This window comes from Nycticebus coucang, chromosome 3 (genome assembly GCF_027406575.1).
Source record: "Nycticebus coucang isolate mNycCou1 chromosome 3, mNycCou1.pri, whole genome shotgun sequence".
Taxonomy (NCBI): Eukaryota; Metazoa; Chordata; class Mammalia; order Primates; family Lorisidae; genus Nycticebus; species Nycticebus coucang.
In genome coordinates, this window is record NC_069782.1 from 141,351,962 (window position 1) to 141,375,771 (window position 23,810).

At 43.1% G+C, this 23,810-nt stretch overlaps 1 protein-coding gene across 1 annotated transcript in view; it reads right to left on the minus strand.

The window, feature by feature from the left end:
* Positions 1-1,340: 1,340 nt before the first annotated feature.
* Positions 1,341-23,810, minus strand: part of LOC128581133 (guanylate cyclase 2G-like) — a 61,325-nt gene continuing 38,855 nt past the window's right edge. The window contains 10 exon segments of the mRNA XM_053583518.1: positions 1,341-1,928; positions 3,347-3,453; positions 4,801-4,891; positions 6,325-6,423; positions 7,199-7,373; positions 9,061-9,253; positions 10,133-10,273; positions 15,891-16,067; positions 18,543-18,732; positions 22,314-22,469. Of these exon segments, the coding sequence (XP_053439493.1) occupies positions 1,885-1,928; positions 3,347-3,453; positions 4,801-4,891; positions 6,325-6,423; positions 7,199-7,373; positions 9,061-9,253; positions 10,133-10,273; positions 15,891-16,067; positions 18,543-18,732; positions 22,314-22,469 (1,373 nt within the window). The 3' untranslated portion in view covers positions 1,341-1,884.

Below are 23,810 nucleotides of genomic sequence, written 5' to 3' on the forward strand. Positions count from 1 at the left end.
GGATCGTGGTCGCCCCAGCAATCCAGAATATGCTGGCCTCAATAATTGACATTGTCAATGAAATGAAAACTGAAGGAAACAATCCTGGAGTGTGGTAGGGAAAACCAGAGTTTTAATAGACTTAATTAGCAGGCTTACTGTTTGAAAACAACACGTCAGTTTGTCTTTCTGTATTTAACATATTTCAGAAGTTTTGCAATCTAACAGTTAATGGTTCTTTTACAACTTTTGTGGGTGAACTCAGAAACTAAATTAGTTATCAGATCTCTAGAGATATCAAATAGATGTTTATGTAGCAATAGGTTAAAGATGACTCATTACGGCCTAAACTTGTTCTCTAAGCTGGTGCTCCCAGCCAGTTTGGGAATCTTTTTGTAAACACACAATTCTTTTTCATCAGGAAAAACAGGCAACAGATTTTATTGCTCTTAGTTTAAAACTCTTAAATAACATACTTGATAACATACTTGTAGCCATATTCACAAATCCTTAGCTGTCAGAGTAAAACAATGTGGTATTAATTTTGCCTTATTTTATCATTACTTTTTATGATCTTGTATCTCTACTTGGTGCTATGGAATAAATGCCCAAAACCAATAACCTATGTCTGTAGTTTACAGTGTTAACATATCATGTAGATAGCCAATTCTTCAACCTTCCCAGGGGTACCTACCACTAAAGATGGTTGGACTCACATGTATACCACAGACTTGTATAATAATTCTTCTATCCTACATTTACATTTCAAAAACTCCAGTGCTGGGTTTCTGTAGGGGGGAAAGGAGGGAAAGCCGTTTTGTATGGTTAACATTCGGGAAGAAAATGTCTCTTGGGTCATCCCTGTTTATAAATCTCTAAGGAAAAGTACATTCTCCCCAGGTATCCTTGGCTGACATAGAAAAAAACGTTGGATATAAATTTAAGAAATTGCTCTTATCAAAATTCCTGGATATGAGCCCTAAACACTCTCCCTTGCTTTCTCTCTCCCTACACGTACATGTGTGTCTATATGCCTATGTGTGTGTAGATAGAGATGCACATATGCATTTATGTGTTTGCATGTGTAAACATGATATGTGTGTGTGCACACATGTGTATGTATGTTTTTATGTGGTGTGTGTCTGGATGCCAAATGATTATAATGTTCAATAAAAAGGCAGAAGTGAAAAAGTCTTTATTACATGAACATGACTTATATTAGCCTGTGGCTAGGGCTGGAAGGAAACAGATACTCACACACACAATACAAATATTAAGATGGGACAGTAATAGACCAGTGTCTTTTCTGAGCCCATTCCTTTATCCATCTATCAATTGCTAATTAATGGATTGCTGTGACCTCTACATTTTTGTGCATAGCAATACTATACAACAGCTACGTGTGCCTTTAAACTGTAAGCTAAAGATCAAGGGAAGTGTTGTGTTTTCTTGTGTCCCCCAGCGGTGTGATAGCTGGCACAAAGCAGGTGCTTAATAAGTGCTCCTCAAATTAATTAATGTTCATATAAATAGATGGATAGATGGATAGGTAGATGGATGGTTGGATGATTGGATGGATGGATGGATGGATGGATGGATGGATGGATGGATGGATGGATGGATGAACGGTTGGATGGGTGGAAAGACTGATGAATGAATGAATAGATGAATGGATAGATATATTGATGGATAGGTAGATGGATGGTTAGATGATGGATGGATGGATGGATGGATGATTGGATGGATAGACAGATAGATGGGTACAAGTCCAAATCTCTAAGGCCTCATAACAGAGGCCTTGTTTTCTTTCATGGTTGAGCAAAATGGAGTCCAGAAGTCATGATCCCAAATAAGAGAAGAGAAAACGCAATTGTCCCCTGACATAAATGCCTTCTGCTTTCCCTCCTAAGCTTCTGTCTTGATTCTGAAGGCCTTCAGAAGATCAGATCCTGTAACAATGAAAATACAATTATATTACCAAGCCTCTTATAAAATTTGGTATCAAAGGCATTTAATACACCACAAAGTAGTTTATTTTTTCAGTATAGAGCCCAAAAAATATCTCTACAAAGGGAGCTCAGAGGTTCAGCAAGAAAGAAAATATTCTTGGTCTCACTGGTTGTCATTCCTTCACTCATGGCAAGTTCAACAGGAAAAGGTCTCAGACACAATATTTCATCCAAATTGCCATGTGCCAAATTCGGGAGCGACCGTACAGAAGATATCCAGATGTAAGAAGTTGCAAGAGATGAAGGAAGAAGTACTGTAAATACATTAATGGTTCAGTAAACCTAATTAAAGGCATGCAAGAAAACAACATGGAATCCTCTTCTCTGTGTAGATGAGAAAATAGTTATAGTAGGAATAGATGGGTACATCTCTGCAGGAGATATATTTTAAATTAAACTCTTCAGAAATAAATGAAAAAATCCACTTAAAATTCAAGCCTTGAGTGTAAGAGTTCCTGCTCAGTCCATAGGAAAGAAATTAAGAAATAAATTGAGAACAGGACATTATGTGTTTAGAAGCTGTAGTGTTCCCAGAAATTCAGGGCTGGGAATCAGGCGTTCCAGCAAATGTCCTGAGCCTGTCTGCTTGAGTAGCCTCTACCTTGTTGGATTTCAGGGATTGTTCACCCCTTATAATCCTTTTCCCAAGATGCCTTCTTCTATAAGGGCTCCTATCGCCTTGAAAGGTAATTATCTGATAAGGAAAATAAGCATCACGTTCAGGGTGCAGCCACCTAGCAAAGGAAAGGCAGGGCAGGGCTACCACCCTGGCTTCATCCTTGGCTGCCCCTCTCCCAGAACGAAACTGGGTTCACTGCAAATTCAGGAGTTAATGGGTTGGAAGTACGTGGTAGCTAGGATGGCCACACAGAGCTGGGATGTATGCACATATATGTTTGTGTATTTGCACATGTGTGTACACAATGTATATGTGCATCTATCCCAGCTCTGTGTGGCCACCTGTGCAAAATGGAGTCCAGAAGTCATGATCCCAAATAAATATTGGTCCATCGGCCCCAGTGGACCAATGTTTATCTTCCTGTGCTCCATAACTTCTTCTCTTATTCGGGATCATGACTTCTGGACTCCATTATCTTCTTCAATATTGCTATTTTTGGCACATAGCAATTTGAATGAAATTTCCCAGCCCCCCAGGAAATGAACTCACAGTCTTCAGAGTCCCCATTTCTCTGGTGCCAAACGCTTGGGTAGGAAGAGCCAGCCGGCCTGATGGTGCCCCCTAGTGAGGATTTAACTCACACCCCAAAACCACACCTCTTAAATGGGATACTCAATGTTTCCAGAAGGAGGATAGACTTGCCTGTGGCTCCACACACATTCTAAAAGAAAGAACTCACCTCCCAAGATCTCTGGGACTTGAGCTTCTTCCTCAGTAAATTCAGGGAGTGCAATAGTGAAGCCTTCCTTGCCTTTCAACCAGAAAGTTGTCTGCTCTCCTTTGCCCAGTGGGAGGCAAAGGCAGGTGCTGAGGGAACACAGGAGGGGGCTGCCTGTGATGCGGGACCTCTGGGGCCACCGGAGCTGCCTCCGTGAGGGAAAGGCCTCTTTCCCCATGGAATCCTGATGATATTCTTAGGCCTGAGTGGACAGTCAACAATAGCCTATGGTGTGAGGGCTTGTGGAGACTAAAGAATGTTGCAAAGAAAATGTTGTCTTAAAAAAAAAAAAAAAAGAAGATGCACTGCAGGTGTGCGGTGCATCTTACAAGGGCACATGTGAAACTTAGTAAATGTAGAATATAAATGTCTTAACATAATAACTAAGAAAATGCCAGGAAGGCTATGTTAAGCAGTGTGATGAAAATATGTCAAGCGGTCTATAAAACCAGTGTATGGTGCCCCATGATCGCATTAATGTACACAGCTATGATGTAATAATAAAAAAATAAAATAAAAAAAAGAAGAAAGATATTGAACTCTTAGGATGAGTGGGGCACCAGGTGAAGCCCCTCACATCCATGTCCACCATTATTCCTCAGACCCACCCTTCTAGGGCAGTATTATCACCACTCCCATTTTGCAGACAACAAAAGCAAGCAGGACAGGATTCTAAGCTAGGTCTACACTGCTGCCTTCTAGAACATTCTTCTTCTTACCTGAAGCCCATTGATTGGATACAGTGTGCCTGGGTCAGGCTCGGCAGGTGGGGGGTTGGTGCCACTCCTTTCCCTTTCACTCCCACCCCAACACCCTGTGTCACAGTGACCACCCACCACTCCCACTGCGAGCATCTCAGGAGGAGCACCTGCCCCTCCCCCTTGCCTTGGAAAGGGAAGATGAGACTGTATTGGGGCACATTCACATACAGACCAAGGCCTGGATGAAGAAAAAGGGAGCTATTCTTTTACTGTATAGAGGTGAGGCTCTAGTCCCTCCAAGGCTAACCTCAGCTCTTCCTCCCCTCTGCCTGGCCACTTTAGACTCAGGTGAGGAGACAGAGGAAATGAGATACTGTAATCCCTGGGCCGGTGTTGCTGATGTTTTGTGTGAAGAACTGGACTGGAGGGTTTGAGAGGAAGCCAAGGGAGCAGAGATGTGTAGCAGAGATAGGAGCATCCCATAAGGGGGCAGCCCGGGTGGGACTAAGGTGGTCTCTGCAGGAGGTTCCATGTTTGACCATCTGAGGGAACTAAAGGAAGAAGACTGGCAGTCGCGAGAGCCTCAGAGAGACTTTTCAGGTCTCTACGCATCACGCTGTGGAGACTCATTCCCTCGTTCATGCCACCGAGTCCCTCAACATGTCTATCAGAGACACAAAGGGGCAGGATTAGGTGGGGTGCCGCCATCTTACCTTGACTGGATTGGTGCCTCTCTTTTGCAACTCGTACCCTCCCACTGCCAGCAGGGCACCTGCCGTGCTCTGGGAGACCTGGATTCGGACAGCTGCCACGAAACATCATGGCCTAGTTAGACACTCATCAGTGGGACCAGCCTCAAATTCTCTAATCATCAGGACTTCTTGTTAAGCCAATCAATCACAACCTCTGAAGTGTGGGTGAAGGCTGGGCCCCCCAATCCCACTGGCATTGCTGAGACACTGTTGGGAGCACCTCAGACCTCTGTATGTTTCTAAACTCAGATTGGAAACAGGGGAGAGAACCAATCAGTCTGCAAATTGGTAATCCTCATGGATGGAAGGTTCCCTGGGCTAGTCATCTCCCTGGGATGGTACCAGAGCCGGGACACGTTACTGAAAATGAAGTTTGTGACCAGAAATGCAATTGGAATTAGGTTTAGAACCTATATAAACAACTCTGCCTTAAAAAAAAAAAAGTATTCTAAAAATCTTTACTTAAAAAAGAAAAAAGATTTAAATCTGAGAGAGGCTTCAATTTGTGTCTGAGACTCGGTTAACTTTGACAATGAAAATAATCAGAGGGCAAAATTTTGTGCGTGTATTTTTATAGATTGTAGGAAATTTATAAACTTAAAATAATATTAACCAAAACTCTTTGAAATTTTAATCACTAATTTTTTTTACATGTCTTGACTGATAAATGGCATCAATGTATCTATCAATAGTGAATCTAATAAAATGACTGTAAAGCAAAAGGATGTGACATCCCCTAGAGTATCCAGCCATAGATTCCTTCTGCACCACCAAGAATATAATCTACATCAGGGATGGGCAAATTACCACCCCTGGGCCAAATCCAGGCCAGTGCTTATGTTTAAAAACCAAGATGTATTGGAACATGGCCACGCCATTCATTATATAGGGTGTCCATTAACAACATAATATTATTTTAAATTGCACACAAACTTCATAGACACCCTGTAGATTGTCTACAACTACTGTCAAGCTGCAATGGAAGAATTAAATAGTCGTGACAGAGACTCTGTAGCCCCTGAAGCCTAATGTATTTACTGTCTTTCCTGTACAGAGTTTTTCTGACTCCTGCTCTCCATTGAAATAATTACATTATGTGTGCGTATGTGAGAGACTCGTTAGAATGAACAGTCTTAGAAGGAGGAGGCCAGGTGTGTTTATGTAGCAAGCACAGTACAAAGCCCTGTCTACAAAGCCTGTTATCAGTGTTGCCTGAAGTGGGTAATGAACTTATCCTCCAGATGGAAAACAGCAGGCAGAATGCAAATGTGTCTTCTAACAATATCCCGTGGTTGGGCGGCGCCTGTGGCTCAAAGGGATAGGGCGCCAGTCCCATATGCTGGAGGTGGTGGGTTCAAACCCAGTCTCGGCCAAAAAAAAAAAAAAAAAACACACAAAAAAAAACAAAACAATATCCCGCGGTGCAAGATAGGGGACTGGAGGGACAGCAATATTGTGTCTATGACGTACTGTCAGTGATACCCACGCAAACTGCTACTCTCCATCCTGGATGCCACGTTCACAGTGTCCCCAAACAGACAGTATCTGGGCATGGTGATGCCTACCACACCAGCCACCACAGGACCTGAAGAACAGAGAACCAAAGGGCAGAACCGTCTGCATTTCCCAAGGCTGTGGACGCCACAGTACATATAAAGTCAACAAATGCTGTTCAACAAGTATTTCTTAAGTGCCTTCTTGGGGCAAAGTTTGGTAATACGTCTGAGGGTCCATGGAGAAGCGACTGACAGAACCCACAAACTCCTGGTGGAAAGCAACAAGATCAATCAATGACTGTGCTAATCATGAACTTGAGCTGTAAACAAAGCCAACGATTTGGAGTGATTACTTCCGATTAAGGATCAGTTTTTATCTTAGTCTGAGCCTTGGAGGAAATCTAGGAGCATAACTGCCTAAGGAATTTGTGGGGACCGGTGCAAAATGGAAATATAGGACCCTTTGTTCAAAGATCATCAAGAATTTTAACAGTAACAGAAGAGCATTAAACCAAGTATGGGCCACATCTGCACAGACCACATGCCCCTGAGTTGACACACAACATATCCAAGGGCCTTGGACACAGAGGAATGGAGGGGATATAGCCCCTCACAATGGCCCTCACTAGAGGACTCTTCTTTATTTTTGGCTCAACACCTTGGAGCTGTTGTGTGTCCTTGTGGCTACCAGGCAGTCTAGCTAACTGGAAAGGCACGTGCAGAGACAAGTTCATCTCTTGTTTCCCCTGAAGACGTTACCAGTCAACATCCAGGTTCCTAGAAACCTCGGGCCTACAACTCAAGCCAAGAACTACCTGTCATCATGCCTGGACCACACAGCCACCTGCCGTCAGCTCTGTCTACCTGTGTGGAGGCCAATCTGGAGCCTGAGCTTCTCCTTGGGCAAATGCCCAGTCTGGAAGTGGATGGTGGCACTGAGGAAGTGCAGGGACATGGTGGCAATCTCGTGCACGTGCTGGCTCCCATTGTGGATGGGAAGTCTGCTGGCCACCGTGTATGCGTCTCCAATGGTCTCAACCTGAGAATAAAGCAACAAAGTGACCTTTGTTTTCCACAAAGGAGGCCAAGGGTGGGGGTGGGATCAGAGACCAACACCCCTCATTTGTCCCCAGTTTTGACCCCCCATACGTTGGGTGTCATACTCCTTGACCTCCACCCTATGCAAGTCTCAGCATTCCCTCCATTCCCTGCCCTTGACCTAGTTTTCGGCAAAGCTTCCTTCCCTAAAGCCTTCTCCCCACAGTCACTACTTCCTCCTCCCAAGTACACAGTGGTGGTGCCTGGATTTCCCCTGCCCAGGCTCAGAACCAGACAGGCAGCAGTGTACTGGTGAGAAGAGTACACACGTACATAACACGTGTATATAAATGTATGTGTCATTACACATTATAGACACATGTGTATAAATGTATGTGTTTGGCTGATCTGTCCTTTTCTCCCTAATCCTTCTAATAAAATCACCTTTCAGACCCTTCAATCACAATAGAAAAATAAATGATGGGGAGAATCATAAAGTTACAGCCCTTTCCAGACACATTTGCATTTTAGCAGAATCCAAAGACATGATAAAACTAGAATTTCAGGTAGTAACCAGGCAGTAAAATACCTCTCCCCTGGTTACCCCCAAATTATACGAAGTTAACCAGTCAATCAGTCTAACTTGCTTCTAGCTTACCTCTCCCCTTTAGAAATGCAAACTCGTTTTAACATTAGCTCCAACAAAACGTAACTGGAGAAGGGAACCCTAAGAGGAAAGTCCCCAAAGACACCTTGGTAAGCAGGGCGGTTTCTAGTTTTTTTGGGGGGGGGGTCTATGTGATCTTTTATTAAAGGTTATCCATACCATCCTTTCTTTCACCCTCAAACAGAGGCATCATTTGTGGGGAACTCTGGGGGATAATCATTGAGGATGTGTCATTGTGTCACCAAGATATGACCACACTGTCCCCCAAATCTCACTGGCCCCTGGGACTGCAGATGGAGGCAGAGCCTTGGGACTGTGGTCAGAATTGGGGCACTTGTGGCTGCCACCAGAAATGTGTGAGCACCTGCACACAATATTGTCCCTGGGGGTCACGATCTGACCCCATCTAAAAAGTCAGAAAACACATAAAGCAGCCGTCACCACCACCACTTGAATAAAGCCAGATTATTACTGTTTTTGCTCTCCTTCCCACCAAAAACTTTGTTTTCCTCTAGGTGGCCGTATTCATATACCAGGCAGGTGCATGTTGCTGTCTTCCCTTTAGTCCAATAGTCTAACCTTGGGAGTCCATATTTGCCCTAAATTGTTAAGGATTGTAATTAACAGAAGTGAGACCTGCATGAGATCCAAAGACAACCTCTAAAGGAGAATAAATATGAGCCTCTCTGAATCTGAAGGAAATGTATTCAGGAGGGAAGGGGAGGAATTAGCCAGGAGAAGATCAATGCCTCTTTGAGAGAAGTGTTTGCCGTGAGTTAAAATAATGGAGGAAAACAGAGGAAACAACTAGCGAAGCTTACGAATGCATACCTCTATGACTAATCAAGACCTTTTCCAAGAAGACAAACAGACATAAAATATTGAGTTTCTGCCACAAAGTGACATGACTGAAAAGGACCCTTCCTACTGGCGGATGTCAGGGGTCAGACCCGTCCTCAGCCGAGCCCTGGAGGCAGCAGAGGGAAGCGCCTGCCTTCCCAGCTACGAGCCGCTGGCTCGCCTTATACATGTCATAGGCTGCAATGATGTGATTGAACAAACTGTACAGGTCATTGAGGAGCTTTACAACCTGCAGGGGGGTGCTGAGCGAACGTAGCTTTGTGAATCCCACAATGTCGGAGAAAAAGATGGTCACGGACTCAAAATGTTTTGGTTCCACAAACTTCACAGCTATGAGTTGTTCTCCAATGAAGCTGAAACCAGAGAAAGAACCATTTATGAACAGAATCTTATTCATCTTGTCTCCTACAGACCCTGCAAAGTTGCCCTTATCGGTCCTTTTGCTTCAATGGCTGAGTTTTTGGTTAACAAGGCCCATTATCTAGAGGAATTGTTTTGACATACATTTCCCTAGCTCCATTTTCTAAGATATTTTAGTTGATTGATACACATATTGGGGAGAGTGAGGAGGGGGAAGCCAGTCACATAAACGCCTTAACTGAAAGGACGTTCTCCTGTATATATTGGTTATAGAGTTTGATTGTAAAGACTTGGTCTGTAGATATGGAAGCAGATGTAATCATTCACCAATCCACCTATTAATACGTTGATGACAATCAACAAATCTCACATTGAAAATCCCTTCATCTGTTTCTTTCGTCAGGACACACCAAGAAGTGCACAAGAATTTTGGCAGCAAACGCATCTACCAAGTGTTGAGAACATGCATAGGTGAAAACAAAGCTGAAAATGAAACAATGTTTTCATCTGAAATCATGGGTCCATATTGGACCAGGTTTTGGTCTTGACATCTGAAATGTCATAGGCGCATAGGTAACGCCTAGTCGGACTCGTGGATCTAGAGCGCCATCTAGTGGCTTCTCTCCTATTGCAGTATCCACTTCCAAGTTAAAGACCTACTTAACATTCTCTTTATTCCCAATGGATTCAGGGCAGGGCCAGGGGGATTGCTTCTGTTTCCCTTTACAGGCTGTACCAAATTACACACAAAATGCTAGACCCCTTATTAGAAGACTATGGCATCCTCTTAGGGAAAGAACCATGGCAATGATCCCTCCATGTGGGGCCGCTCCTTGGACTTCTTTATGGAGGTTCCCAATGCTTTAGAATACCTGGGCAACATGGTGGACAGAAACTTCTCCACCTTCCTCTTCTCTGCCATCAGATGGCTTGTCCTCTCTGCCACCGCTTCCTCCAGGTGACTGGCATACACTTCCAGCTTGCTCACCACGCTGTCCAGTATGCTCATATGGCTTTAAAAAAGAACCCAGACATTAATATCTTATTCCAAGAACCTAGGGCCACAGTGGAACACAACTTTGCAACTACACATTCCAAGAAGCCATGTCTCACCCTTAAGGTTTCCTACTGAAGGCCTGCCAATGGACAGCAGGGAAATGACAGTGGTAGTGAGGCCATATGGCAGGACAGAGCCTGCCCTTCACCACCTCTGTGAACTCCAACTGCACCCTTCATGTCCCATAGCCTCTATTGACTTATCTAGAAAATAGAGATAATAATACCTACCTCATCAGTTCATCTGAGGATTTTAGTGAGGTAATGTGTGCAAAGTACCCAGGACGGTGTCTGGCACCTGCAAATGGTGGCCTTAACTCCCCTTCTCCCACCTCTCCAACATTCCCCATCCCACTGAAAATGCAGATTTGATGACAGTCATTCTTGTCCAATGGAAGGGATACTTTTCAGATCTTGTAGTTTTTGTTTTAGCTTGCTTTACATTCCACAAAGTATACATCAATCAAAACATCACATTGTACATCATAATATAAACAGTATTTCACTCGTCAATTTTAAAAGTAATACTAAAAAGTTTTAAATTGTTCAAAACTATGATCTGGAAAATTCATAGAATAGGGGGCTGTTTTGTTAAGAATGCATAGCTAAGGGCAGTGCCTGAGGCTCAGTGAGTAGGGCACTGGCCCCATATACCGAGGGTGGTAGGTTCAAACCCGGCCACAGCCAAACTGCAACAAAAAATAGCCAGGTGTTGTGGCGGGCGCCTGTAGTCCCAGCTACTCGGGAGGCTGAGGCAACAGAATCACCTGAGCCCAAGAGCTGGAGGTTGCTGTGAGCTGTGAAACCATGGTATTCTACCAAGGATGACACAGTAAGACTCTGTCTCTAAAAAACAAACAACAAACAATGCATAGCTAAGTGGCCGCATCAGGAGTAGGTACCTGATTCTCAGCCTGGGGACTATTTCTACCAACACAACACTAACATGGCGGTGTCTTCAGATGCTCATATGTCAACACTAACATGGCGGTGTCTTCAGATGCTCATATGTCAACACTAACATGGCGGTGTCTTCAGATGCTTACATGTCAACACTAACATGGTGGTGTCTTCAGATGCTCACATGTCAACACTGATATGCCGGTGTCTTCAGATGCTCACATGTCAAAAATAAGATGGTGGTGTCTTCAGATGCTTACATGTCAACACTAACATGGTGGTGTCTTCAGATGCTCATATGTCAACACTAACATGGCGGTGTCTTCAGATGCTCATATGTCAACACTAACATGGCGGTGTCTTCAGATGCTTACATGTCAACACTAACATGGTGGTGTCTTCAGATGCTCACATGTCAACACTGATATGCCGGTGTCTTCAGATGCTCACATGTCAAAAATAAGATGGTGGTGTCTTCAGATGCTTACATGTCAACACTAACATGGTGGTGTCTTCAGATGCTCACATGTCAACACTGACATGGTGGTGTCTTCAGATGCTCACATGTCAAAACTAACATGGCAGTGTCTTCAGATGCTCACATGTCAACACTGACATGGCGGTGTCTTCAGATGCTCACATGTCAACACTGACATGGCGGTGTCTTCAGATGCTCACGTGTCAACACTGACATGGCGGTGTCTTCAGATACTCACGTGTCAACACTGACATGGCGGTGTCTTCAGATGCTCACGTGTCAACACTGACATGGCGGTGTCTTCAGATGCTCATATGTCAACACTGACATGGCGGTGTCTTCAGATGCTCACATGTCAACACTGGCATGGTGGTGTCTTCAGGTGCTCATATGTCAACACTGACATGGCGGTGTCCTCAGATGCTCACATGTCAACACTGACATGGCGGTGTCTTCAGATGCTCACAAGTCAACACTGACATGGTGGTGTCTTCAGATGCTCACATGTCAACACTGACATGGCAGTGTCTTCAGATGCTCATATGTCAACACTGGCATGGCGGTGTCTTCAGATGCTCACGTGTCAACACTGACATGGCGGTGTCTTCAGATGCTCATAGGTCAACACTAACATGCCGGTGTCTTCAGATGCTCATATGTCAACACTGACATGGCGGTGTCCTCAGATGCTCATATGTCAACACTGACATGGCGGTGTCTTCAGATGCTCATATGTCAACACTGACATGGTGGTGTCTTCAGATGCTCATATGTCAACACTGACATGGTGGTGTCCTCAGATGCTCACGTGTCAACACTGACATGGCGGTGTCTTCAGATGCTCACAAGTCAACACTGACATGGTGGTGTCTTCAGATGCTCACATGTCAACACTGACATGGCAGTGTCTTCAGATGCTCATATGTCAACACTGGCATGGCGGTGTCTTCAGATGCTCACAAGTCAACACTGACATGGCGGTGTCTTCAGATGCTCATAGGTCAACACTAACATGCCGGTGTCTTCAGATGCTCATATGTCAACACTGACATGGCGGTGTCCTCAGATGCTCATATGTCAACACTGACATGGCGGTGTCTTCAGATGCTCATATGTCAACACTGACATGGCGGTGTCTTCAGATGCTCATATGTCAACACTGACATGGCGGTGTCTTCAGATGCTCATATGTCAACACTGACATGGTGGTGTCTTCAGATGCTCATATGTCAATACTAACATGGCAGTGTCTTCAGATGCTCACATGTAAACACCAACATGGTGGTGTCTTCAGATGCTCATTTGTCAAAAAATGAAACAATTATCCTGGTGTGAAGGAAGCTACCATTGAGAAAGTTGATTGAAAGGGATGCATGATTTTTTTTAATTTCAAACTAGCATGAGGGAACAAGATTTTAGGATAGATTGTTTTCACTTCCAAGATAAAATTCAAGTTGCAGGAGAGCCCCTCACCCAGGAGAGGTGCTAATTACCCTCACATTGTGCACATTAGGTGAGATTTCACCAAATGTCCTCTGTCCTCCCACCAATTGCCCTCCCCCCTTCACCTCTCTCCCTTGCTAGACTGTATTTGTGTCTTATCATTCATATGAATGTGTAAGTATTTATATATTGGTTTCATATTGAGTACATTGGATATGTTTTTCCATTCTTGAGATACTTTAGTAAGAAGAATGTATTCCAACTCCATCTCGTAAACATAAAAGGTATAAAGTCTCCATCTTTTTTTTTTTTTTTTTTGTAGAGACAGAGTCTCACTGTACCACCCTCGGGTAGAGTGCCGTGGCGTCACACGGCTCACAGCAACCTCTAACTCTTGGGCTTACGCGATTCTCTTGCCTCAGCCTCCCGAGCAGCTGGGACTACAGGCGCCCGCCACAACGCCCGGCTATTTTTTTGCTGCAGTTTGGCCGGGGCTGGGTTTGAACCCACCACCCTCGGCATATGGGGCCGGCGCCCTACTCACTGAGCCACAGGCGCCGCCCTAGTCTCCATCTTTCTATGGCTGAATAGTATTTCATGGTATATATATACACCGCAATTTGTTAATCCATTCATGGGTTGATGGACGTTTGGGTTGCTTCCACCACTTGGTAACTATGAATTGAGCAGCAATAACCATTCTGTTTCAAATGTCTTTGTGGTAAAAATGATTTTTGTTCTCCTGGGTAGATAGATACCTAATAATGGGCTTGCAGGATCACATGGAAGGTTAACTTTTAGTTCTTTGAAAATTCTTCATACTTCTTTCCATAAAGGTATTAGTTTGCAATCCCACCAGTAGTGTAGAAGTGTTCCCTTCTCTCCACATCCATGTCAGCATCACTGTGATGTGGGCTAATCTTAGTGGAGTTAGGAGATATCTCAAAGTGGTGTTGGTTTGCATTTCTTCGATGATTAAAGATGATGAGCATTTTTTCACAAGTTTGTTGGCCATTCATCTGTCGTCTTCAGAGAAGTTCCTGTTCAAGTCTCTTGCCCACATAGAAATGGGGTTGTTTGCTCTTTTCTTATTGATTAATTTGAGTTCTCTATAGACTCTAGTAATCAGACCTTTGTCAGATTCATAACGGTCAAAAATTCTTCAGGCTGTCTGCTTCCTTTGGTTTTAGTACCCTTAGCTGTGCAGAAGCTTTGTAGCTTGACCAAATTCCAGTTATTTGTTTTTGGTGTTGCTACAATAGCCAGGGAGGTCTTCCTCATAAAATATTTTCCCAGGCCAATATTTTCAAGCATTTTCCCTGCACTGTCTTCTAGAATTTTTATTGTTTCGTGTCTTAAATTTAAATATTTTATCCAGGGAGAATCAATTTTTGTCAATGGTGAGAGGTGTGGGTCCAGTTTCAGTCTTCTACAAGTAACTAACCAGTTCTCCCAGCACTATTTGTAAAATAGGGATTCTTTTCCCCAGTGCAGGTTTTTGTTTGGCTTATCAAAGATCATATTGAATGTAGTAAAACTGAAAGCATTTCCACTCAGATCTGGAACTAAATAAGGAGTCCCATTATTACCACTGCTATTCAACATAGTACTGGAAGTCCTAGTCATCACAATCATGCAAGAGAAGGAGATCAAGAGTATTCAAATGGGAACAAAGGAGGCCAAACTCTTGCTCTTTGCAGATGACATGGTCTTACATCTGAAAAATCTCAGAGACTCAACCATAAAGCTCTTAGATGTGATCAAGGAATATAGTAGTGTCTCGGGATACGAAATCAATACCCACAAATCAGTAACCTTCATATATACCAACAACAGTCAAGCTGAGATAAAATCAAAGACTCTATTCCTTTTAAAGTAGTGCCAAAGAAGATGAAATACCTGGGAATATACCTAACAAAGGCTGTGAAAGATCTCTATAAAGAGAACTATGAAACCTTGAGAATAGAAATAGAAGATGTTAACAAATGGAAGAACATACCATGCTCATGTTTGGGAAAAATCAATAGTGTTAAAATGTCCATACTACTCAAAACAAACTACAGATTTAATGCAGTCCCCATCAAAGTACCAATGTCATACTTTAAAGAACTTGAAAAAATACCACTTCCTTTCATATGAAATCAGAAAAAAATATGAACTGCCAGTACAATTCTTAGAAATAAAAACAAATCTAGAGGCATCATGTTGCCAGATTTCAGGTTATACTGCAAATCTACAGTGATTAAAACAGCATGGTACTGGCACAAAAATAGAGACATAGATCTTTGGAATAGAATAGAGAATCTAGAGATAAATCCAGCCACACACCATCATCTGATCTTGCATGTATGTTTTAAATTATATCTACTCCAAGGGTGGTAAATAATTTTTAATCCCCCTTGTTAGTCATGACCCTGGGAATGCTGATTTGAAGCCGATTCTGCTGATTTGATACCAAAACTCCCTGGGCCTGGATTGTTTAATGATGTCTGGAATGGACAAAGAAGGCAGTAGAATTAGTAATATCAAATCCATTTTTGTGATATGTACAAAATAAAGGGAGAATTTTGCACTTCACTTTAACCAGCAAGTAGCACAAGGCTTTGCATGTGGCAGGCACCGAGCATACGATGAAGGAAAGGAGGGAGGGAGAAATGAAGGTAATGCGTCCCACAGAACCAATCACAGCCATAAATTTTAAAATTCTAATGGTTAAATGACTAAGAGAAATGTCTGTTACGCATCTAACTCACCCTTTGGGACTGGCTTCTCCTAAAGTTTTCTTGATGGACAGAAAAGTGGGCCTATTCTCTGGAGATTCAGCCCAGCATGCCACCACCATGGCCACAATCTTTTCATCGCTCTTCTCCTCCAACAGGGAAGGTCGCAGTGGAACGATGCTGTGGGGTCTTTGATCCTGTTGATGATTCCTGAAATTCATTTTGACCAATGTCTGAGCTTTACTAGACTTGACTTTAGGTGGTAATCAAGCTGTTAAGTTTATAAACTACATTTTAAAATAAATAGGATATATTGATACTCCAAAGATGTCTGGATTTTGTAACAAAATTATTCTGAATGCTCTTAGAAAATGAAACAGTCTAACATACAACATGGAGGAGCCTTCCTAATTAATCTGTTTTTAAACTGAGGTTTTAAAATAGAACTTTTCTTGAGGCAACACATCATACCTCCATGTGATTTCAGAGATGTATAAGCACTTTGGGCTGGAAATCCCCAAAGGGTGCTATACATAATTTTGCATTCCATATAATGTTACAGAGAAGCCATTGTAACAAATAATAAATGTTACCATCAGGTCCTGTTTCTCTGTCCAATTTTATGAACCTACTTTCATTTCCTCATTGGCTTCTACTGATATTTATTAAAGATCCTGCTTAACCAGATGTTGTAACAAATAATATTTTGAGAATGTAGACATGTTTTGATATAAAAATACTGTGGATGCTATACCATGGATGAATCTTAAATGCATATTACTAAGTTAGAGAGACAAGTCTGAAGAGCTTGATTCTGTTTACATGACATTCTAGAAAAGGCAAAATCATCCAGACAGAAAATAGATCAGAGGTTGCCAAGAGTTTGGGGAGGAGAGAGGGTCAAATAGATAAAGTGCGGGGACTGATTTTAGCATGGGGAAAGTATTCTGTATGATACCACAGTGGTGGATACACGACTCTTAAGTCTGCCGTACGCCACAGAGCTTTATAGCACAAAGGGTAAACCTTAAGGATGCAAACTTTAAAACTATCAGTTAGGAAATGAGACAACCCTGAGATAGAACTCCAACAGTTGACAACAGACTCTGACCGTGTTACAAATGTTTGACCTAATGAAGGGGACAAATGGAAAAAGGTGCTAACCTACATCATAAGTGGAATGAGCAGAGAATATAAGAGTAATGACAAAAGGAACAATTACTCGTAGCAGGTGCAGTGGCTCACACCTGTTGTCCCAGCTACTTGGGAGGCTGAGGCAGGAGGATATTGGAGCCTAGGAGTTCGAGGCTACAGTGAGCCATAATGACACCAGTGCATTCTAGCCAGGGTGAAAGAACAAGACCCTGTTTCTGGAAAACAACAACAAAAAAGCTGTTTATAATCATGTACTCTAGTTGGGGCACGCAAGTTAACAAGTCTGAAACCACTGTAATATATATACCGGGACTGAGCAAGTAAGTAAATGGATGGTGGTGGATGGGGGGAAATAAATAAATAAAATAAACAGGTGCAGGATGGTGGTGAGCCAGGATCCTCCTGTTGGAGATAGTGGGTAAAGAGAAGTAAGGGAGAGGCTAACTGAACCAGGTTGGCAATAAATTGGATTAGTTTAATAGAGATGTAGATATATGTGTGCGTGCATGCATGAATGTAATTATTGACATGCGTATGCCTGTGGGTTAGTAAACACGTGTAGTTCCTTGCAACACCACCTCAGGCGTACTGAGCATACCCAGGGTCAGTTCTTGTTTTCTTTTTTTTTTTTTTTTATTAAATCATAACTGTATACAATGATATGATTATGGGGCATCATACACTCACTTCATAAACCATTTGACACATTTTTATCACAGTGGTTAACATAGCCTTTCCGGCGTTATCTCAGTTACTGTGCCAAAACATTTACATTCTACATTTACCAAGTTTCGCAAATACCCCTGTAATATGCACCACAGGTGTGATCCCACCGATTCCCCTCCCTCTACCCACCCACCCCCTTTCCCACTTCCCCCTATTGTTAAGTTGTAGCTGGGTTATAGCTTTCATGTGAGAGTCCCAAATTAGTTTCATAGTAGGGCTGAGTACATTGGATACTTTTTCTTCCATTCTTGGGATACTTTACTAAGAAGAATATGTTCCAGCTCCATCCATGTAAACATGAAAGAGGTAAAGTCTCCATCTTTCTTTAAGGCTGCATAGTATTCCATGGTATACATATACCACAATTTATTAATCCATTCGTGGATCGATGGGCTTGTTTTCTAATAGTATTCTTCAACAAAAGGAGCCAGAAGAGTCAGCTGCATCTAGCCCTGGGGCAGAGGATATGCAAGATGAGCCTGGAGCATCTTATCATACCAGAAATTAAGAAGTAATGGAAGACAAGACTCAGCAAACCACCACAGTGATGGCCGTATGTCAAAGAGACAGAGGCCAGTTGAAATTGAATGCCCTTAGAACCGGTTATTTGAGCAACAAAATAAAAAAAGTACTATTAGATCATAACTCAACATATCAAATAAGCATCCATGAGACCATAGTGATATGAATAAATAATCAAAGAAATAAATACATAGGCAGAGTAGACAAATCTCCCAGAGGGAAGAATGTCAAATAACTTCCCGCAGGCAGTCTCTCCTCAGGGATGGGAGCCTCACACCCCACCCTGTAGGCGTAGGCTTCGGGGGACTTCTGCTGTGGAGCATGGTATGGAGGGAAATCAAGAGTGACTTTACAGTGGCAAAACGGACACACAGGTCCTCCGCCAGGTAATCAGGGTCAACATCCACTGTGACAGTCACATGGATGGCGTGTGCCCTCGATGTGATGTGACGACGAGGATGACAATTTCCCTCTGAGAAATTTTCCCAGAGAAGTTTACAGAGACAGGATGACTAAATGTAAGGCAGCACCTGGATGGGATCTTGGGACAGAAAGAAGTTAGGCAGAAATTAAGAAAATCTGAATAAAATACAGCTGTTAGTTAATATCACACAAAAAATAGTTAACAAAAAGTATTTAAAATATGCTCCTGTTTAAATGTACATTTTAAATGCCTAAAAACATTCTGAAAGAACGTACATGAAAAAGTACTATGCATCACTAGAGTGGGAAGCAAGAATCCAGTGTACTCTACTCTAATATGAGGGCAGCAGATGAGCTAATTCAAGGGGGTGGGTAGGGGAAGGAGAAGAGGGAGGGGGATGGGAGTCATGTGTACGGCATAGCTCTTGGGGACGGGACACAATTATAAGAGGGACCTTATCTAACAAATGCAATCAGTGTAACCTAATTCTTTGTACCCTCAGTGAATCCCAAACAATAAAAAGAAAAACAGTACTCTGCAGTCAGGGGAGGGCTGACAGGACACAGCTGGTCTGACTGGTCTGGCTGGTCTAGGTCCTAGGCGACCTTCACCTCATGTCTCCCATTCTTGTTGTTTCATGGACCCAGCTTTGGCCTAGAGGTGTGTATCTTGAGTAATTTAGGGCTATCAATTTAGGAGATTAACTTTAGAATTAGAAATGTTGTTTTGAGTCATGGGTTATGCCGGTTATTGTTTACTATGAGTCATGGGTTACACTGATTATTATTGTTTAAGATAGGGGTTTTTGCTTTGAACTTCCAGGAGTAAAACTGTGGTTTTGGAGGTGGAAGAACAGAACAGTCATGGAGAAGCTGCTCTCGCTGTTCCCCAGGACTGTTGGCCTTCTGACAAAGGTTAGCGGACCTAAAAAAAAAGTACTCTGGGAAATGAAGTCCGCTGGGACAACAGTGGTTCCAAAAGGAGTAACTGAAGAATTACTATGGTACCTTCTGCTCTCCTTTGTTTAGCTCTAAGAAATGCCGGGAAAGAACCAATAAAATGATTAAAAACTTTCTAAGTTCTAACGATGAGTCTGCCCTCAGAGAACACGTGTGTCCTATCTCTTACTGTGTAGCCAGCTGCTTCCATCCCATAACCTTGACGTCTACTCGCCAGGGTAGCACATTTGTTCACTGTCTTGTCCATGTGTGTCAGGACTGCCCGGGGACTTGCTGAAACACGGATTTCTGGGCCCACCCCCCACAGTTACCCATGAAGCAGGTCTGGAGTGAGACTTAAAAACGTGCATTTCTGTCAAGTTCCCAGGTGAGGCCTCTGCTGCTGCTTCACGGACATGTGGACAAGCCCAGGGCTTCTCAAACTGTGGCTCATAAGTGTCACCTGGGAAACTGACAGAGGGACACGTTCTCAGACCTATGGCTGCAGAAACCCGAGGGTGGGACCCCACAGTTCTATGCTTGAATCAGCCTCCAGGTGAACCTGATATTTTCTCAAATTTGAGAACCATTGGTCTGGCAGGTGCAAAGAGTCAATATTTATTCAGTTCCCAGTACCACGTCTGTTTACAGGGAGATGAAAACTTCATGAGGAGTTAACGGAAGGAGCATGTTTGTCCTATTCCTAGTGGCAATCTAGTGGACATATACTCCCATGTGACTGGTTCTCATTTAATTTCGTAAAATTTGTTGATTGTCTGCAGTCTTCCCTTATCCCCCACCCCGGCAGACCCCAACTGGCATAATCCGATGGTAGTGAGGCTTAGGGATTGTAGGTAGGCTCCTTCCCAGGCTCAGTCTGGAAATATGTGTACATTTGTTTGGTTTGGAAGTCAGATGCACTTGGATTTTGAGTCACCCTTTTTAGATTAGTCTCACCTCTGCTTCATTTAGCCATAAATTAGAAACTGGAACCTGTTTCAAAGCATCTGCATATAGTCACAGAGGTGCCTAACTTACGACATCTCCAGGGAATGGGTAATAAGCTAAAGCTGAGACTCAAGATACAGGTTGCTGCGGATGGGCTGGAAATGATAGGCAAGGCAAGAAAAGGAACAAAATCAAGAGAGAAAGGTAGACGGGTTTGTCTCACCCATGAGAGTTCTCTCCCAAGCTGCTGCGTGTTAGGCTCCTGTAGGATCTTGTAAAGACGCGCTGTGGTCCAGGCATCAGCATTTGTTAAGAGCAAAAACCCAGCAGAACCAAGTCTGAATATATCCTTTGTAAGGGGACAATTGAGTAGTATTCATCAAGAATTTCAAATATATTTAAAATATACGGATCTCTTCAATGTTATAGCTAGAAATTCTCAAGAAGAGACATTCAGCTGTGTTGTGAAAAACAAGGCTGCTCATTGCAGCAATCTGTAATAGCAAATAATAGGAAACAGCCTAAATGTGTATTAATGAGCAGCGTGTGGCATGTCCCTACAATGAAAAATTTTGCAGTCTTTAAAGAAAGAATAAGGCAAATGTGTATATAGGAATATGAGGGGAAAGACATCCAGGAGGAGGCAACAGCCTGTGCAAAGGGGCTGGGGTAGGAATGTGTCCGGCATGTTGGAGCATATAAAACTGGCCAGTACAACTGAAAGGAGTGAACTGTGGAGATGGCATTAAGACAGTATAGTGGGCTGAATAGTGGACCCCAAACAAATACAGTAAAACTTCCACAGTTGACCACCTCCTTAAGTTGACCTGATTTTCATAGAACAGACGTGTACCACATGCAGTCTCAGGATGGTCGGTCTAGCTCCTTGTGGTGACCACCTCCACTGTTGGCCAGTTTGTTGAGTGATCAACTCATAGACGTTTTACTGTATGTCCACGTCCTCGTCCCCAGAATCTGTGAATGTTACCTTATTTGAAAAAAGGGATGTAAAAGGGACATACTAATATTATTAAGTTAAGGATTTGGGGTTGAGGAGATCATTTTGGATTATTCAGATGGGCCCCAAATCCAATGACAAGCGTCCTTAGAGGAGACACACAGAAGATAAAGAACACAGAAAAGCAACGTAGATGAAGATAGAGCAGGAGACTGGGCCATGTGGCCACAAGCCTGGGAGTGCTGGGGTGGCCACCAGAAGCTAGAACTGGCAAAGCATGGACTTTGGTCTGGAGTTTCTGGAGAGAGCTGAGCCTTCCTAGCACCTTGATTTTGGACTTCTGGCCTCCAGAACTATAAGAGAATAAATTTCTGTTGTTTGAAGCCACCATGTTTGTGCTAGTTGTCATGGCAGCCCTAGGAAACTCACATGGCCAGACACAGCTTAGGTGGTTTACAGGCCACAGGAGGGGCCCAGTTTTCACCTCCCCGATGGGGAAGCCAGGGAAGGATTTTGAGTAGAGAAGTGATATAATCTGGCTCTTTTCCTAATAAGGTCACTCTGGCTATATTGTAATACAATAAGTTATCTGATTCTGAGTCCCTTGATTTGGGGGGTTACCAAAATGCAATTTATTTTCTAATTAAAAGAAAAACAAGAAAATAAATTTTAAAATGAAAATGTGACAATGGAATAAATAGATTGTAAAGGAGTCAAACAATAAAAACAAACATCTCAAAGCCAGTTCACATGACAACTGCCAAAAGCCAACTGTCCCCCTTTACCAGCTGGTGCCTCCTGGAGGTCGTCAAAGGACCCATGGCCAGGGTGGTGTGTCAGCTCCCGCATCAGAATGGCGAAGCTGTAAACGTCTCCTTTGGGGGTGCCCGACCAGGGTGTCTCTGGGAGCCGCAGCAGCTCTGGGGCCGTCCAGTAGAGCTCTGCAGAGCAAAGAGATGTCCACATGAAGTGAGAACGCTGCTGGGAGAGACAAGAAAAGTCACCCCTTCATTCTTGGGGGGCCACAGGAGGAAGGAAAGATGCCATCAGCCCTGATGGTGTCTGACGAAGAGCAGGTAGGGGTCTGTGTGCGGGAACACGGAGAAAACCCCCAGGAAGGACATGCACCAATGTGCTGAGTGGTTTACTGAGAACTGTGGAATTACAGGTGGTTTTCAAGTACCTTTTTCTTTTCTGCATTGCCTATATTTTTAAAAAATAATTCATTGAAGTATGATGTACACAATATAAAATGTACACTATGTAAAATTAACCATTTTAAAGTGAATGATTTAGTAGCTTTTAGCACATTCACAACGCTGTGCAACCACCACCTCTACCTAGTTCTAAAATATTTCCATCCCACCCAAGTAAAGTTCTAATCCATTGAGTAGTTTCTCTCTGATCTCTACCCCAGCCCTTGGCAATCACCAGTCTGCTTCTGTCTCTATGGCTTTATCTATTCTGAATATCTTATATAGCTACCTTCTATTCTGCAGTGATGTCTATGGGCTTACATGTATGATTATAGCTTATAATCATGAACTACACACACACACACATTAGAGCATGGGGAACCAGGAATGACCACTGGCAGGTCTTCAAAGTTTCGCCCAAGTCTTTCTCTAAGACCCCAGCCTATGACCTGGTAGAGAAAGCTCCCCACATTTACACAGAGAACCTCTGATGACATCTTGACCCAGCAAGGATGGGAGTCATGGCTGGGAGCATCAGGCTAAAAAGGAGAAGATGAGACTCAAAGGCATTCAAGTAACTTTGGACAAGTAGGAAGGATCACCAAGCCCCAATTTGCTCATATGTAAAAGAGGGTTGGACTTGAGACAGTGGGGCTTATCTTGAGACGCACATCAGAATCACGTGGGAGCATTTTGACAACAATACTGCCAGTGGGGTGGCTCACACCTACAATCCCAGCACTTTGGGAAGCTAAGGTAGGCAGAACTCTTATCACTTGAGGCCAAGAGTTCAAGACCAGTCTGGTAAACACAATGAATCCCAATTCTACAAAGAAAAAAAAAATTAATTAGCCAGGTGCAGTGGTGCATACCTGTGATCCCAGCTACTTGGGAGGCTGAGGTGGGAGGATCACTTCAGCCTGGGCAACAGAGCAAGACCTGGTCTCAAAAAATAAATAAGTAAAATAAAATAAAATCTGATGTCAAGTCCCTATCTTCGATCTTCAGATATTCTGATTCTATTGTATGGGAGAGGCCACCAAGAAGACACAGAACTCTGGAACTCAGTTATCTCTAACGTGTCTG